An 18,961-nucleotide genomic window follows, 5' to 3' on the forward strand; every position below is an offset into this window, starting at 1 on the left:
CCGGCAACAGGATTGCAACCCTCGGTGTTGCGCCCGCACCGCGCTCAGCCAGTGAGCGGGAACCGGTCTCCACATGGGATCCGAACCCTCGGCGGGAGCGCCGCCGCACTCCCAAGCGGCGCACTCTCCAGTGTGCCACTGGGCTGGCCCCAATTCCCTAATCTTTCACTATTATAAACATTGCTTACTCAATTACCTGATATATACTTCTTCTACAACTGTGGAATCTATCCATGGAATAATTTTCCAAGTGTGGGATTGCTGGAAGAAGTTTGTTTTGGTTTTTGGTCAGCTTTATTGAGGTGTAATTTACATACACTAACATTCAATTTTAGGTGTACTCTTAGAGCTTTGACAAATTAATGTAGTCATGTAAATACCAGTTGACATACAGAACAATTCCATCACCCCAAAAAGTTTCCTTGTGATCTTTTTTTTTTTTTTTTAAAGATGACCGGTAAGGGGATCTTAACCCTTGACTTGGTGTTGTCAGCACCACGCTCAGCCAGCGAGGTAACCGGCCATCCCTTTATGGGATCCGAACCCAGGGCCTTGGTGTTGTCAGCACCGCCCTCTACCGAGTGAGCCACGGGCCGGCCCTCCTTGTGATCTTTTGCACTGATATACTTTCTATTGTGGTTTTGCCTTTTCTAGTATGTCATATAAATAGAACCAAACAGTATGAAGTCTTTTGTGTCTAGCTTCTTTAACTTAGCATAATTTGCTTTCAGATTCATCTGTGCTGTTTTGTGTATCAGAAGTTCACTCTTTTTTATTGCTCAGTAGTATACCATTGTATGGATATGCCACAGTTTGTTTATTCGTGAGTTCATTAGGACATTCGTGTTCTTTCCAGTTTTTGGCTATTATGAATAAAGTTGCTATGAGAATTTATGTACAAGTATTTGTGTGGAAATGTGTCTTCATTTCCTGGAGTAAAAACTTAAAAGGGTAATTGCTGGAGCACATGCTAAGTGTATGTTTAACTTTAGAAGAAACTGCCAAGTTGTTTTCCAAAGTGGTATACCATTTTGTATTCTAACCAGCAGTATATGAGAGTTCTAGTTGCATCACATTCTCACTACTATTTGGTATTTTCAGGATTGATTTGCATTTCCCCAACTATTAATGATGTTGAGCATCTTTTCATGTGCTTATTTGCCACCTGTGTATCTTTTTTATTTTTTAATTTTGGCAGCTTGCTGATAACAAGGATTGGACCCTGGATCTTGGGTTATCAATACCACAGCTCTAACCAGCTGAGCTAACTAGCCAGCCAACTTTTTTAGGGAAATGTCTTTCATTCTGTCCATTTTAAAATGTGTTTTCTTAATATTGAGTTTTGAGATTTCTTTTATAGTCTTTTATCAGTCTTATCAGATATATTTTGCAATTATTTCTTCAGACTGCCTTGCTTTTTTAATAGTGTCTTTTGAAGAACACGTATTTTTTATTTAATTTAATTTTTTTAAAGATGACCGGTAAGGGGATCTTAACTCTTCACTTGGTGTTGTCAGCACTACGCTCTCCCAGGTGAGCTAACCAGCTATCCCTATATAGGGCTCTGAACCTGTGGCCTTGGTGTTGTCAGCACCACATTCTCCCAAGTGAGCCGTCTTTAAGGTTCAGCTCAAAGTATACTTTTTTAAATTACGTTATCTTTTATTAATTACCTCATTCTTAGAACTCTTATTTTCATGGTCTGTATCAGGGTTTCCCAACCTTAGGACTGTTGATATTTTGGGTCAGGTAATTCTCTGTTCTGGGGAACTGTCCTGTGCACTGTAGAAAGTTTAGTGGCATCCCTGGTCTCTACCCCCTATGTCAGTAACATCACTTGGGAACTTGTTAGAAATACAGATTCTCAGGACCTACTGCAGTCCATTGTATACAGAAACCAAGGCAGTGGGGTTTAGCAATCTGTCGACTAATAGCCCTCCAAATGATTCTGATGCCTGCTAAAGTTTGAGATTCTCTGCCTTGGTAGATTGCAAGTTTTTTTGTGTGTGTGTGTGTCTGGCTGGTAAGGGGATCCCAACCCATGACCTTGATGTTCGTTAATGAGGCTATGCTCTAACCAGCTGAGCTAACCGGCCAGACCCCCCTTTTTTTTTTCTGAGAAAGAACCATTGTTATCATTGTATTATTGACTAGTGTAATGGCAAATTTATGCTTATTGATCAGTTTGTAATTGCAAAACTGAATCTTTTAAAGGAAGTCTTAGCTAGGCCATTCAGAGAGATGTGTACTATCTGTACACTTATGAAAAAGAATAATTGGGAAGAAGATTTGAATTGACATGAGACTACAAAGAGCAATCCAGTGGGATACATATTTTGATTCAATAAGAAGAAATAGATTTTAGCAGTAAGTGCTGCCTAAAAATGGAGAAGGCCTTGTAAAGGGTACCGAATGACCCATCTCTTTGAAATATTAAGAGGAGCTTGGATGTCAGCTAAGGTGAAGCTTTCAGTTGTAATGCAGGACAAGAATGGCATATCTATACCCTTAATTGTTCTTTCCAGGCATTGTGTCTTGGAGTTTCCTTTTATCTTTTTTTCCCTCTATGGCACTTAGCCGTAATCTTCAATGGTAGATATTTGGTGCTTTTTGGGGTTTGGCAGTTTTCTTGCATGTGTGGTCTTTGACCTTTTCTAGGAGCTGGCATATGCAGTCCTAGTGTGGGATTCTTTCTTGTGTAGTTTTCTACTGACTTTCTGGAAACAGCCCTTTGTGATTAAAACAAGCCTTCCGGAACTCCTCTTGGTATCTGTTTATTCTCAGAAAGAAGTTACTTTTCACTCTTGCTTTAAAAGCCATTTTCTAGATCTGGCCTGTTGTATTCTTCTTTCAGTATGAATGGAGTGGAGGCAGTTTGTATGATGGGTTTTTAAATAAGGAACATTTGTAACTTAAACCTTAGAATGATAACTAAACGTGAAACTGGCGCCTGCCACAGGAGTAACTTAGTTCTCCCTACTTCCTTTTCAGAGGGCTAGAACAGAGATTTCTGTGTTGGATATGAGATTAGACCGGATGACTTTTAAAGGCTTTTCTAACTGTGACTTTCAAGGTTTGACCAGAAGTCCCAGCTTCTTAACTCTAACGCTGGCATATAGTAGGTGCTCAAGAAATGTTGAGTTAAGTAAAATGAATTTGCAAAAATTCTTCATGGTATCCTTTTCTTTTCTCTTGCAGTTAAAAGAGCCAAATTTCAGGGTTCACCAGGTAAGTCCAAACTACTATTATGTCCTTTCTCCCTCATATTTGCTATGATTTAAAAGCAGTCTCTAAAAAATCGATTTCATTTATTAAATTCACTAATTTAATTTATTAAATCACTAAATTCATGAAACCATTAATTTAATAAATTAATCAACTTGTAAATTATTAATTAATTAATTGATTGATTACTTTTAAAAGATGACTGGTAAGGGGGTCTTAACCCTTGACTTGGTGTTGTCAGCACCATTCTCTCCCAAGTGAGCTAACTGGCCATCCCTATATAGGGATCTGAACCCGTGGCCTTGGTGTTATCCGCACCACACTCTCCCAAGTGAGCCATGGGCTGGCCCCTGTAAATTATTTTAAAACATTAAATCTGTATATCCAAATCTCTTCTAGAACATTAAAGAAGTCTGTATATCTGTATCTTTCTAATGAAAAGTTAGTTTAACTACATCTTGGCCAACCCAATTCTTCTCAAAAGTAACTATTTAGAGCTTTTTACATATCTTTTAAGACTTTCTGTGTATACACATGTATTCTCAAATGGATCATACTACACATATTTTTGTGCAACTTTTTCATGGAAGTCTATATATGTGTGTATATTTGGTTCTTTCTTTTAAGGTGCTGTACAGAGTTTTGTGCATTTGTACAGAATTTGTTGTACAGAATTTTGTTGTACATCTAGGTCCCCAATATTTAGATTGTTTTCAGTTTCTTGCTAGTATAAGTAATAAATGTTCCTGTGCATTTATCATTGCCCACTTTTGCAAATGTATCTGTATGTTAGAGTCCAGAAGCAGAATTGCTGGGTTAAAGGTATGTGTTTTAAAAAAATTTGGTAGCTGTTGCTAAATTACTCTTCTGAAAGTTTTTACTAGATAATACTGAGACTGAAACTGTTATGAGCATTTATTTTCCCAAATTCTTTTTTTTTTTTTTTTTTTAAAAAGATGACCGGTAAGGGGATCTTAACCCTTGACTTGGTGTTGTCAGCATCACACTCACCCAGTGGGCAACCGGCCATCCCTATATGGGATCTGAACCCGTGGCCTTGGTGTTATCAGCACCACACTCTCCCGAGTGAGCCACGGGCCAGCCCCTATTTTCCCAAATTCTTATCAACATTATATAGTATGAAACTTTTTAATCTTTGTCCATCTGAAGATGAAAATGGTATTTCGTTATTTTAATATGCATTTCCTTAATTGTGAATGTTAAATTGTAAAGACTTACTCTGGTTACTGCTGGGGAACAAGGGAGGGTGGCTGGGGATTACTGGAAAAACACGACAATGCTTGGGAACTCAGGAAAACCTGAAAAACCAGACCTTCGGTGCAACAGAACTAAAGCTGTTTCTTTTTTTGGTGGCTGGCCGGTATGGGGATCCTAATCTGTGACGTTGGTGTTATAAGGCTGTGCTCTAACCAACTGAGCTACCCAGCCATCCCCTAAAACTGTTTCTGAACCTACTACTTTCTCTACTGGCTCTGGTTTAGGACTTCTTTCTGAGAATCTGCTCTGTCCTCATTTCTCTCCCAGCTGGCTGTCTATGCTTATCCTTCTCACACAGAGCCCATAACAATTGCTCCAGTGGAATTTATATGAGTTTCCTTCCAGCTTCAGCACCAACCACCGATTGTCAGTATTTCCCTCCCCATGCCACCCCCTCCCCCATTTAAAATCTTTTGAGAGGGAATCAGACTGGTCTCAGTTTTGGGCCATCCAATTTATTGGTTGCTCTTGGGTTGTGTTTACCCCTGGTCTGGTCAGATATGTATAGACCGAATGTGTAGGGGTGGAGTACAAAAATCATATGATGTGAAACATAGCACAGTAGTCTACTACTAGATATGGATGGGGATTCTACTCTGTGTGGGCTTTTAATTTTTTTATTTTATTTTAATTTAAAAATTTTTTTTTATTTTTAAAAGATGACCAGTAAGGGGATCTTAACCCTTGACTTGGTGTTGTCAGCACCATGCTCACCCATTGAGCTAACCGGCCATCCCTATATGGGATCCGAACTCATGGCCTTGGTGTTATCAGTACTACACTCTCCCGAGTGAGCCATGGGCTGGCCCTCATGTGGGCTTTTATTCTCATATATCTTTAGTGTAATTATAAACTTTCCATGTGTGTAAGTATAAAACTACATAATTTTTAATGACTCCTAATAGAAAGATTTACTTTCTGCTAGAAGTATGTGACAGGGTCCATTTTCTCACATCTTCTCTAACATTAGGTAATCATTTTAGAGAGCAGCCTTGTTACCCCAAGGTCACAGGTACAGATACCCTTACTGGCCAGCCACAGGGGGAAAAAAAAAAAAACTCCAACATTTTAAGGAATAGTTGCCAATTTGATGAGTCAAAAATGACAGTTTGCTATTTTTATATTTTATAAAATTATTAATTTCTTACATAGAAAAGCAAATTCTCAATTCAGTGCTGCTAATCATGGCTGATGTGAATGTAGAAGGCTGAGTGCAAAATGTGCTGTGTTAAGCAAGTAGATCGGACTTCTGAGCTTTGAATTCCAGGTGACCACCTTTGTTTAGTTCATAGTTTATACTCTCAGGTTAGAGAGTTTCCTTTTCTCAACTCTGGTAACAGTTATTTTTATGTAACTTGTGCTTTAGGCCAAGCTGAACCGATCAAGCTTGAAATACACTAGACTTCTGAGCTTTGAATTCCAGGTGACCACCTTTGTTTAGTTCATAGTTTATACTCTCAGGTTAGAGAGTTTCCTTTTCTCAACTCTGGTATCAGTTATTTTTATGTAACTTGTGCTTTAGGCCAAGCTGAACCGATCAAGCTTGAAATACACTTCCTTCATGAGGATTTTTCCTCAGTTCTTGTACCTGTCAACTGCTCTGCAGTTCTTTATTACTTTTTCTTCTTTATTACTTTTTCTTTTTCTCCTGTGGTACTTATCTCTTTCTACAGTTTATTAAATTTACATATTTTATCTTTCCTACTTGATAATTAGATTAAGTTGTTTTTTATTTTTCAAACTGCGGGTGGCCTATAAAAATTAATTTAGTAGGTTATAATTAACATTTTAACATAGTAAATATCAATCATATCTTGTATTTCATGAAGCTTTTGTTTTACTTTATGTGTGCGTGTATATATACTGAAAATATGTAAAATATATTTCTTAAAATTTGAAAACCACTGTATTAGATGTGCTCTTGAAGATAGTATGTAGTTTTGTAAGTTTTGCAATTCTATTGTGCCTCAAATGAAGCTATATTGTACAATATGTAGCTTCATTTTTTTCTTGTACATGTAATAATTTAATTTGGGTGTTAATTCCAAAGGCTTTGTAAGATTGGTAACAACCTGAGCACTAAGTATTACATCTTTGTTTTGCATTTTTTCAAAGATAAATTTAACACTTATGTGACCCTGAAAGTCCAGAATGTGAAGAGCACAACTGTAGCAGTTCGTGGTGATCAACCTTCCTGGGAACAAGATTTCATGTTGTAAGTAATTTACTGTAGCAGCATGCCTAAATATTCCACAGTCTTTCTAAGGTAATTGCAGTGGATGAAACAATGAGAAGATTTTGTATATGTCTAAGATTTATAAAATGTACTAACACTGTTAAATATTATTTTTGAAAACTTAAGAGTTAAGGAACAAGTGAGGTAGGTGGTATGTGAAGTATCTGTGCAGTTTTGTTCTCGTGGATTCATAATCTGTTCTTACAGATGAATGATGAATGTGGGTAAACTCCCAATTAATTTATGTGGGTGAAAATACTACCTAGTCAGAATTAGGATATAGTACCATGTACTTAGCATATTAAACATAACATCATCTTTCTTTGATTCTGAGAAGCCTCCTTGAAGGAATGTGACTATGCATGTGAGAGACTGTGTTTGTGTGTACCTGTCATCTGCTTTAGTGGATGAAGATTTCTGTGCTTATAATCCTTTTGCTTTATGGGGCAAAATGTTCTATAATCATTTAATTAATTAAAACAAGTAAATGTTAGTAGAATTTCTTATGTATGACACAAAATTTGGTGCATTATTATTTTAAGGTCTTGCTTTAAAAACTTGATATTTCCTTTTTTCCCCTTAAATTTCAGTTTTGTTTATTTTTCCCTGCTCTAGAAAAGGGCAGAAAAGTATAGAATATCGTATTGAAGGACTAGACAAATCACTTAGCTTCTCTGAGCGCCAGTTTCTTTATCTGTAAAGATCTACCTTCCTTATAAGCTTACGGTTGTTTTTTGGGGAATGGGAGTTGGACATGAAAGGGTCAAATGAGAAAATGTGTTGAAATTGCTGTGAAATTTGAAATCGAACTAAAATTGCTCTGTAAGCTTTATAGTACAGCTCAGAGACACATAGGGATGAATATTATTTTTATGGGGAAATATTCCAATCCTCTAGGGTTTTAATATATTGCTTCTTATGTATCATTTAGGAAGCTTTATTGTAATAATTAAAGGGGAAGATTATGATGGCTTGGGCTAAGACAGTAACAGAAGGGATAGAGAGAAAAGTATGTATAAAAGATGTTAAGGAGGTAGTACCAAAAGATTTGCTTGAATGATTGGGTGGTATGCCAGTCATTAGGATAGAGGTGAATATAAGATCAGTTATGGACAAATTTATATTTGAAGTTTTTACAGAGCATGTAGGAAGACAGTTAGAAACCTGAACCTGACACTCAGAGAAGTTGGGTTTGGAGAAATATTTTGGTCAGTTGAAACCATAGGTGTAGATGGGAAAGTGTGGGTAGAGAATGTGTATGCCGAGAAAAGGGCCTGGGTTAGAGCCCTGAGAGCACTAGAATTTAAAGAGGAGACAAAGGGGACTAAGAAGGAATGAGCAAAGAGGTGGAGGAGAGCCAGGAGATAGTGGTGTCATAGAAACCAAGGGAGAACTGGGGTTTCAAAGAGAAAGAGGCCAATGGTGTCACATTTCTCACTGGTTGCCTCTCTCTCGAGATTATAAGCCTCATTTATTCCCTCTCTCAGTTATAGTGACATGAGAGTGAGACCAGCTCTTCCCTTTATACATGTAGTGTGCAGAATCAGCTATGAACAGTTTCCACAAGTCTCTTCCCATACCACTGTAGCTATACCACAGTTCTGGCTATTGTATATAAGCATAGCAATCCTACTCTCTTCTGACTTCCATTTAGCTGCAGCAATCACTTCCTGTTATAACTGCTCCCAGCATGTGAAATACAGTGATCTTTTGCAGCTTCTCATCAGCATAGCTAGCTTTATATTCACGTATTTTTTCCCCAATTTCCTATAGGAAATCGTGATATGTGTGAATTTTCTTCCTTGTCTCCCAATTAAGATGCTGTGTGAATTTTGCCCTCTCCTCTTTAATTTAAAAAAAATTTTTTTGTAGATATAAATGAAGGTTTATTTATTTATTTTATTTTATCAGTCTAGAATGTAGTTGATTTTCGTGTCCCTTTACCAATTCCCTCTCCCCTTTTATTTTTTCATTTTTTAAAAGATGACTGGTAAGGGGATCTTAACCCTTGACTTGGTGTTGTCAGCACCACGCTCTACCAAGTGAGCTAACCGGCCATCCCTATATAGGGATCTGAACCCATGGGCCTTAGTGTTATCAGCACCACATTCTCTCAAGTGAGCCACAGGCCGGCCCTCCTCTCCCCTATTATACATGGGGTTTTATTAGCTCCTTTCTTTACCTTTCTGCTCCTCCTATTCCTTATTCCTCATATCCTGTCTTTTTGTCACTGGCAACTCCATTGTTGTTCTCCTGTTTCCCTTTCTCCTTTTTCCTCCTCCCTGATGTATGTATTATGTGGCAGTATCTAATATTCATTTTGATATTTCTAACATTATTTATCTTTAATATTTCTGTTTCTTATTTCCAGGACTTGATGGTTTATTTCTTAAGGGCAGGAGGGCATCTTCACTTATTGTGTGAATTTGCCTAGCCCAGAATCTTGTATACAAATGTGCACATATATTCTTGATTGAGTTAATTAACAGACCTCTCAGACTTGAGGCTGCTGAGCAAACATAAATGAGATGGGAGCCTTCTTATAGAAGACATCCCAATTGTTTGGGTCTTACTCACCAGAGAGTTTCCCAAAGAACAGATTTTCTTCTTCATCTGTCCAAGTCAAGCTGTTGAAGACCTCTGGTGATTTCTTTTATCCGTTGGCTTGAGATACTATTTAGGAGTTTCTTTGGGAATGTTATTTATGTATCCCTAGGCAATTTTTCTTTTTCAGATTCAAATGAAAGATACTTCAGATAGATTTGTGGGTTTTACATATATTTTCCAAGAGTAATTGATTAATTAGGCTGGATGAAAATATGTGACAAAAATCTTAGTTTTTCTACTATGAACATCCTAACTTAGTGGCGAGGTTTAGTAACTTACTTTGCTTTGAATGGCTCTCCAGATAGCTTGGAAGTTTCTGGAGATAATAAGTGGGCCCTATATTATGTGTCTTTCCCAGAGTACCAAATTATATGTTTTATAAGTGCCCAAGAAATACTAATTAAATGAATAAATGAACTCAGCAGTACATTTGATGCTCTATTGTATTTATGTAAAATGGGGGCAACTTTCTTTGCTTTATGCACTTTGACACACTTAACAAACATGAATTCTGTGGCTACAATTCCACATTCCAAACTTGTGAATCTGAGAACATTTATCTTACATTACAACAGGAAAGCCAAGCTTTCTCTAAAGCACAAGCTTAAAACTTCTATTTGGGATGGTTGGAATTGGACCTCTTTTCTCATTTTTCTTGCCTTTCTTGCATTTCTCTTCAAATACTCTTGTGTTTCAGTAAGAGCTTTCTAGAGAATATTTTTAGCATTAACATAAATAGGAGAGTACTTTAGAAAATTCATGGAAAAATAGAATCAGAAGATAATATATATCTTTCCATGAACTTTTTTTCTTTTTTTTTTTAAAAGATGACTGGTAAGGGGATCTTAACCCTTGACTTGGTGTTGTCAGCACCTCGCTCACCCAGTGAGCTAACCAGCCATCCCTATATAGGATCCGAACCCGTGGCCTTGGTGTTATCAGCACCATACTCTCCTGAGTGAGCCACGGGCTGGCCTTCTTTCCATGAACTTTTTGAAGTACCTTCATATTTTCATGTTCCACCTTGAGACTGTGATTATGTTTGAGCTAGTCCTTCTACTGTGTAAGGCATTGCTTTTACATAGTGGTTATCTGACTCTTTTCGAAATAATTACTTTTCAAATAAATTTTTCCTGGTTATTATTACAGGAAAGTCATTATATTTATCATTTTTCGGTGATAATTGTTTTGTTTATAAGTGATAGTACCTAGTTTAATTGATAATGACTAATGAATCCTCCAGGGATGGACTGGTGTGAACTAGCACACTTTAGTGTCCCTCACCTGCATGTTTCTATCAAACTTATGTGTTCTTAGGGACCCTTTTACTTCTGCCTGGACTCCCTTTCATAAATCTTGTAAAGGAGATTTAACTTTTCCTAAAAGTTTCCTATATATAGTCCATAGGTATTACTTGGGGCGGTGTTAGTATTAACAACAAAACATATAAAACTATTGCCTAAGGGTGGAAATTGTAGGCAGGCAGGCCTGGCAATAATGCCCTCATCACTTGGCCTCATTTTTTGTGAAACCACGTTATTCTAATCATGATTGTGTCTTCAAAGAGGAGGGAACAGACTGACCAAGGGATTTTTCTTTATTTCTTTTCTTTTTCTAGCTCTATTAGGGTATAATTAGTATATAAAGAACTCCACATAATTAATGTATACAATTTGGTGGGTTTGGACTTATGTATATACTTATATTACCATTACCATTACCATAATCAAGGTAATAAACGTATTCATCACTTCCAAAAGTTTTCTTGTTCAAAGTTTTCTTGCTCTAGGGCCGGCCCGGTGGCGCACTGCTACAGTGCGCTGCTTGGGAGCATGGTGGCGCTCCCGCCGAGGGTTCGGATCCCACATACAGACTGGTTCCTGCTCACTGGCTGAGCGAGGTGCGGGCGCAGCACCGAGGTTTGCGATCCCGTTGCCGGTCCCGGTCCGGTACGGGCGCGACACTGAGGGTTGTGATCCGTTGCCGGACACGAAAAAAGACAAAAAAAAAAAAGGAAAAAAAAAAAATTTTCTTGCTCTCCCCTTTTGTTTTAACGGTAAAAACACTTAACATGAAATCTATCCTCTTAATAAATTTTTAAGTGTGCTGTACCTTATTGATAACTATAGGCACTATGTTGTACAGCAGGTCTCTGGAACTTACTCATCTTTTATAACTGTAACAGCGATAATTTTCTGTGGATTCCTTACATAGGTTTTTAGGAATCTAAAGAATGGTTGCAGCATTCTAGGACATTTTGATTTTCCCTGAAGACAGGATCCTGGTGAGCAAGTATGCAAGGTTTAGCAATACAGGGTTCCTTAATATTATCTAGCTTTCCTCAGAGGGCTTTCTTCTTTCCTTTAGTGAGATTAGTCGCCTGGACCTGGGTCTAAGTGTGGAGGTATGGAACAAGGGACTGATCTGGGACACCATGGTGGGGACCGTGTGGATTGCACTGAAGACTATTCGTCAGTCGGATGAGGTCAGTCAGTGCATTGCCTGTTTGGAGGTATGGTTCCTAGCCCTTGCCTTTCCCTATCCTAGTTCCATTTTAGCTAATATTTATCCATACATCTTAGATTACTCTTCCCCCTTTCTACTTGGAGGGCATATGACCTGTCTATTCCTAACCTCACCCAGAGGATAAAAGGATTTTATTTGTCTGGTCTTCCCTATGTCCTGTGTCTGAACTTATAGATGTGAGAGCACCTTTTCAGCCTTATCAGATAGATAGCCCCTTCTAAGTAGTGTTTGTGTGTTTACCTAGCATACCTGTGGTTTCTGCATTGTCCTCTAAGACACTGCCGTGGGAAGAGTCCCATTAAACTTCCATAGCCAACTGGCTGGATCCTAGTCTCTGCTTTGTTTCTTTGAGTCACCAGTCCCTAGGGAGCTGGTTTCAGTCCTCTTCTGCATGTAACCCTTACAGAGTTTAAGGAACTAGCAGGCTTGGCAACTGGTATTCACACTATTTCTATGAATTATTTCCAGGACTGAGCTCCTACTGCGCTTTCCCAGATTAAATCATAACTCAGCATCATTTTTCCATAGTCACTCACTTTGAGCCTGGAAAGAACCTGTTATAGTCCTATTTGGCTTTAATGTTGACCATGAGTTTTCTCTGGGAATGGGGAAGTTGAAGGTGTTGCCTCTGTTCTCTATATTTCTTTCAGTTCTGGCTAAGTGTCTATTCCTCCAGGCAGATGGGCAATTCGTTTTCATTGCAGCCCCAGTTCATTTCTACTTAACTAGCAGTATTAGTAGCTCTCTACTAATTAGAAGCAGTGACACGCATCATTGTGACACAGTCACTAAGAATTGTGCAGATCTGTGGAGATGCTTAGTTTTAGAGTTTGGTACTCTGGAAATTATATCCTCACTGGGCCTGCAGAGAGCTGAGCATGGTGGAAGCTGCTCTCCCCACCAAGGAGGGAGAATAGAAGCCACATGCAGCAGAGACAAGTGGTGACAGTGGCATGTTTGCCTTATCAGAGTGTGAGTGGCTCTCAGAAGCTCTCAAACAAGGAATTTCGGAGAAAAGCACCTGGCTCTTGAACCAAGAGGGGAGCCAAGAAAGTTTAAAGTTTCATCTTAGATCTTTGTTTCCTAGGAAGGGCCTGGGGAGTGGTCCACGTTGGAGGCAGAGACATTAATGAAAGATGATGAGATCTGTGGAACTAAAAACCCAACTCCTCATAAAATTTTGCTTGATACAAGATTTGAGTTGCCTTTTGGTGAGTCTATTTGATTAGATTTTTAAAGCCATTCAATACTTTTTACCCTATTGTTTGAAATTGTTTGCTAGTTGTTTCATTAATGTATATTTTGTCTCCTCAGCCATCTCTTTTTGAAGACATTCTGTGTTCATCCACTCTATGCCCCATAACACCTAGCCTAGGGTATGGTGCAAAGTAGACTCTAGAATGGTGCTCATTAAAGAATCCACATTAAAAAACATTCTCTTTGAGTCATTTAATTTTCTGTATCTATTTATTATAATGACTTATGAGATATCTGCTTGTTAGATTTATTCTTTTGAAAATATTTCAAAACTTATTGAAGTGAATGTATACCTTATGAGTTGTCAATTTAAATATTGAATAACACTGATAAGTAAGGAAGTGCTTTACAAATTAGGTTATAGATTACTTGAAAGTTTTTATGATAAGACTTTGAAATATTGCCACCAATTACTGAAGAGCTGTTCGAAGGGAAGGAGCTAGAGTTTTGGATAGGAAGAACAAAGGAGAAATGGCTGTATTTGCTTCCTTTGTGTGGACTATTAGAAAGTGTATCTTTAAATGTCTCTGAAGATTATCTGATCCACATATTGCCTCAGTGTTTCTTTTTTGTGATGGGATATATTGGGTATATTTGATTTTTCTAAAAGATGAGTTTTTTGGGGGAAGTTGTTATAGTTAATGTTAAATATCTAAAAATACCATTATTTTTTTAAAGTCTAAATTTTGCATTTATTGACTCGTTGAACAAATACTTGAGCATCTGATATTTTCCAGACATAAAACGTATGAGTTTTTTTTAAGTTTCTTAAAAAACATTTTTTTTAATTGTGGTGAAAAACACATAACTTGAAATTTAACATGTTATTCATTTTTAAGTGTGCATGTACTTCATTAGTGTTAAGTATATTCACACTGTTGTGCAACAGATCTCCAGAACACTCTTATCTTGCAAAACTAAAAGTCTATACCTGTTAAATCATTACCCTTTACCCCCCTCTCCCTAGGCCCTGGCAACCATTCTACTTTCAGTTTCTGTGAATTTGATTTTAGATACCTTATATAAGTAGCATCATACAGTACTTGTCTTTTTTTGTGATTGACTTATTTCACTTAGTATAATGTCCTCAGAGTTCATCCGTGTTGTAGCATGTGACAGGGTGTCCTTTCTTTTTAAGGCTGAGTAATGTTCCATTGTATACACAAGGGGTCTTCAAAAAGTTTGTGGAAAGATTATGAGATAGTGCTTTTAGTCCTTTTAGCTACATACCCAGAAGTGAGATAGCTGGATCATATGGTAATTCTATTTTTAATTTTTTTTTTTTTTTTGGCAGCTGGCCAGTACAGGGATTGAACCCTGGGTGTTGGTGTTATCAGCATGCTGTAGTCAACTGAGCTAACCAGCCAACCCCTTCTATTTTTTAATTTCTTGAGGAAAAAACTTATTAGTTTTGAGCATCTTGATATCCCCTGGTCTGACTCTTCTTCAAGGCTAATCCTTTGGGCTCTTTTGGTCTTTCTGAGAGGAATGTACATGCTTACATAGAAAGTATATAGGTTTTAGAATCCTACTAATTATGGTTTGAATCATGGCTCATCTGTTTATGAACTGAGTGACCTTGGCCAGATTATTTAACTCTGAGCTTCAGTTCCTATCTGAAAAAATAGAACAATGGAAGTAATAGTGCATGATACTGATTTTTGTGAAGATTCAAGATAACGTTCATGGCAAGAACCAAGCTACCAGTAAAATTCTTCCATTACTGCTACCTTCTAACTTCAGTCATTTAACTCAATAAAGTATTGTCTGTTGACAATCGAACCTAATGATGTGGTTTCTTCTTTATGGTAGATATCCCAGAGGAGGAAGCCAGATATTGGACCTACAAATTGGAACAAATCAATGCCTTGGGAGCTGACAGTGAGGTAGGAACTGCCTCATTTGCAATATATAGAGAGGGGGAAGATCTCTTATATACTTTATAGATTGTCCAGAGAGGGGCCCAAGAGCATGTAATTTGAAGAATGAAATGATTTAAAATGCACTTTTAAAAAAGGGCAGCTAGAAGATTGCCTGAAATTTCACTAGAAGGCTCCATCTCCCACTTTTTCTATATCTCCCATTGTCCCCCAGATAGCATCACTAGTCTGGCTCTAGACTGTTCGGGAGGGAAGTTATACTGGGGAAATCTGTCCTTTTTTGTTACACAAATGAGGAGAAGGCATTTCTTTTGCTCCCTCCCAGATTTTTGGATATTATCTTTATTTATATACTATTTTTAGGGATGTTTAGATTATTGCATTGCTTGGTCTTGCTGTCCTAACTTATCTCCCAAGATGAGTCTGATGCATAGAAGAGAGCATAATCAACTGAACCTGGGGCATCAGGAATAGGAAGTGTTTTTGTTATTGGAGGTGGAGGGAAAAGATGATGAGTTTGTTTACTTTTGTATATGTTGGGATACTGAAAAATGGGTCTGATTATAAGGTAGAATTTGAGTGCCACAGAATATTTCAGTGGAAGTGTCTGGTAAGCAACTTCATTAGAATTTGAAGCTCAGGGTTGGATGGAGTAGGGAGCCTCAGACATAGAGTTTCATCAAATTGAAGTCATAGCAATGGGAAAGCTTGCTCAGGTAGAGCATATGGAGAGAGTATTGAAGAAGAACAAGGACAAACTCTAGGGAACCATCAAAGACAGAATCCTGGGAAACAGAGAAAGAGCTGCTTGAAAGAGACAGAGAGTAGGAGAACCAGGAGAGGTTTGTGGAACAAAGGAAAAAAGAGATTCAAGGTGGAAATTCTTGATTATGTCATATGTTCAAAGGTAAATTTTGAAAGGGAACCATTGGATTTGGCTGTTAATGACCAGTATCCATGTATAGACTAGTCCAGGAAGCCAAAATGCAGTGGTTCGATGAAGTGTATTGGTTTCATAGGGCTGCCATAACAAAGTACCACAAACTAAGTAACTTAACAATAATTGAAATATATTCTTTCAGTTCTAGAGGCTAGAAGTCTGAAATCAAGGTGTTGGCAGGGTCAGTCCAGTTCTGTCTGGAGGCTCTGTAGAAGAAGCCATCCTATGCCTCTCTCTAGCTCTGATGGTTCCTGGCAGTCCTTGCCATTCCATGTAGATGTGTCATTCTAATGTCTGCTGTTCCTGTGTGTCTCTCTGTTTTTGCAATGCATTCTGTTATCTCTGTCTGAGTCTGTTTTAGTCCATTTGCGTTGCTATAACAGAAATACCTGAGCCTGAGTAATTTATAAAGAACAGAGGTTTGTTTGGCTTATGATTCTGGGACAGCTGTATCTGGCGTGGGCCTCAGGCTTCTTCTACTCATGGTGGAAAGCGGCAGGCAGCCAGCGAGTACAAGCAGATCACATGGTGAGAGGAGGAAGCAAGAGAGTGAGAGGGGAGGTGCCAGGGTCTTTTTAAACAACCACCTCTTGGGAACTAATAGAGTGAGATCTCACTCAGGACCCCCACCCCCCAGAGAGAGCCATTCATGAGGGATCTGCCCCCATGATTCAAACAGCTCCCAACACTGCCACATTGGGGATCAGATTTCCACATGAGTTTTGGTAGGGACAACACATCCAGACTATATCAACATCTCAATTTCCATTTTTCTTATAGGGATACCAGTCACTGAATTAATTTGATTATAGGGACAACACATCCAAACATCTCAATGGGGGACACCACATATCAACATCTCAATTTCCATTTTTCTTATAGGGATACCAGTCACTGAATTAATTTGATTACATCTACAGAAACCCTATTTCCAAATAAGGCCACCTCGCAGGTACCTAGGGTTAGAACTTCAACATATCTTTTGGGGGGACACAATTCAACCAGCAGTGAGTTAAATGAAAGGTGACGAAGTGGGATTTGGGACAAATGACAACACTCCTTTCAGGGTTTTCTCTTCCATCAGCCGAATCCTTGGCAGGCTTTCTATTATTAAGCTGCATAACTCTTCTCATGCCAAAGCCAGCACTGCAACTTTTCTTCTTTGTCAAAAGCTCCAGTCTTTTTTCTCCTCTTCATAACTGCCAGCATTTGCTCAATCCTTGTATCTACTTTACCCTTGATGTTTTTGTTCTCCCCAAGCCTGGCTGCGGAATGGTATACAGCCTTTCAAACTCCTGTCATCTTTGTTTTCCTAGTAAAGAAGCACATTGTACTTTTGATTTTACAGGTTTTACAGTGTGTTGCTATGCAGAATCAGATGAAGGTTTTAAAACAATAAAAAATAATTAAAGCATATAAAAATTGTAGAATTTTACAAGTGCTAATAATAATGGTTCTTAGTCTGTGGTTCCTAACTCTCCATGATATTTTTGCTTTCTGTTTATATTCTAGGACATGGAATTCACTAAGTTTACATCTTTAAAACCCTCTTCAACAGCTTTATTGATATATAATTCATATATACCGTACAGTTCACCCATTTAAAGTGGACAGTTCAGTGGCTTTTAGAATATTCACAGAGTTGTGCATTCATCACCACAACCAATTTTGACCATTTTCATTACCCCATAAAGAAACCCTGTGCCCTTAGCCGGCACTCTTAACCACACTACACACTCCCATCCTCCTTAGCCCTAGGCAACCACTAATATACTTTCTGTCTGTCTCTACTGACCTAGTCTGAACATTTCATATAAATGTAATTATATAATATGTGGTCCTTTTGACTGTCTTCTTTTAATGAGCATAATGTTTTCAAGGTTTGATCTCTGTTGTGTCATGTATCAGTACTTGATTCCTTTTTATTGCTGGATAACATTCCATTGTATACTACATTTTATTTGTTCATTCATCAGTTGACGTATAATTGTGTCGTTTCTACTTTTTAGCTATTATGGATAATGCTGCTATGAACATTCATGTATAAAATTTTGTGCGGACATATGTTTTCAATTTTCTTGGGTATATACCTGGGAGTGAAATTGCTGGATCACATGGTAACTCTATATTTAACTGTTTGAAAGACTGCCAGACTGTTTTTGCAAAGTGTCTGTGACGTTTTACATTCCCACCAGCAGTGTATAATGGTTCCAATTTCTTCTCATCCTTGTCAGCACTTTTTATTATATCTTATTGATTATGTTCATCCTAGCAGGCGTGAAGTGGTACCTCATTGTGGTTGCCACTCCATTTAAAAACTTTTTTATTAATGGAAATTTTCAAATATGAAAAAAATATGGAATTATTCTTCCTCTTTTTTTGCTGGAGTAATTTAAAACCAATCCCAAATATCTTGTCTCACCTAGAAATACATCAGTATATATCTCTAACAGATAATGCCTTTAAAAAAATAACCACTGTGCCATTACCGGTTGAGCATTCCTAATCCAAAAACCCACAATCTGAAATGCTCTAAAAACCGAAACTTTTTGAGCACCTCTGATGCTGAAAAGAAATGCATTTTGGATTTTTGGATTAGGAACGCTCAACTAGTATTGCATTGAATTTAACAATAGTTTCTTAATGTCATCTAATATCTATTCTGAGTTCAGATTTCCTTTATTGTCTCAGTGATGTCTTTTCATAGTTGATTTGTTCAGTTAAGATCCAAACAATATGTACCTATTTGGCTATGTCTCTTAAATCATTTTTATTACATAAATGTTCCCCTTCCTTCATTTGTTTTGTAGAATTCTGCACATTCTGGATTTGGCTGATAATGTCTCCAAGGTTTTATTTACCATGTTCCTTTATCCTTCTTACATCCTTTAAACTTGTAATTACATCTAGTAGCTTGAGGGTTAGATTGAAACCAGGTTTTTTTTGGTAGGCTGTTTGTGTCTTATCCCACTTTTAGTGACTTTTTTTTTTTTTTTTTTTTTTTTCCTTTTT

At 37.7% G+C, this 18,961-nt stretch overlaps 1 protein-coding gene across 1 annotated transcript in view; it reads left to right on the forward strand.

Annotated features, from left to right (window-relative positions):
- Window positions 1-3,198: 3,198 nt before the first annotated feature.
- The window catches only part of LOC103581823 (protein unc-13 homolog B-like), a gene marked incomplete at its 5' end in the record, with an annotated part of 23,483 nt that continues 7,720 nt past the window's right edge, over window positions 3,199-18,961 (forward strand). The window contains 5 exons of the mRNA XM_008563567.1: window positions 3,199-3,228; window positions 6,619-6,718; window positions 11,714-11,831; window positions 12,960-13,083; window positions 14,942-15,015. Of these exons, the coding sequence (XP_008561789.1) occupies window positions 3,199-3,228; window positions 6,619-6,718; window positions 11,714-11,831; window positions 12,960-13,083; window positions 14,942-15,015 (446 nt within the window). The remainder of the gene's footprint in view (window positions 3,229-6,618; window positions 6,719-11,713; window positions 11,832-12,959; window positions 13,084-14,941; window positions 15,016-18,961) is intronic.

The sequence above is a fragment of the Galeopterus variegatus genome, unplaced genomic scaffold (genome assembly GCF_000696425.1).
Source record: "Galeopterus variegatus unplaced genomic scaffold, G_variegatus-3.0.2 Scaffold14019, whole genome shotgun sequence".
NCBI lineage: Eukaryota > Metazoa > Chordata > Mammalia > Dermoptera > Cynocephalidae > Galeopterus > Galeopterus variegatus.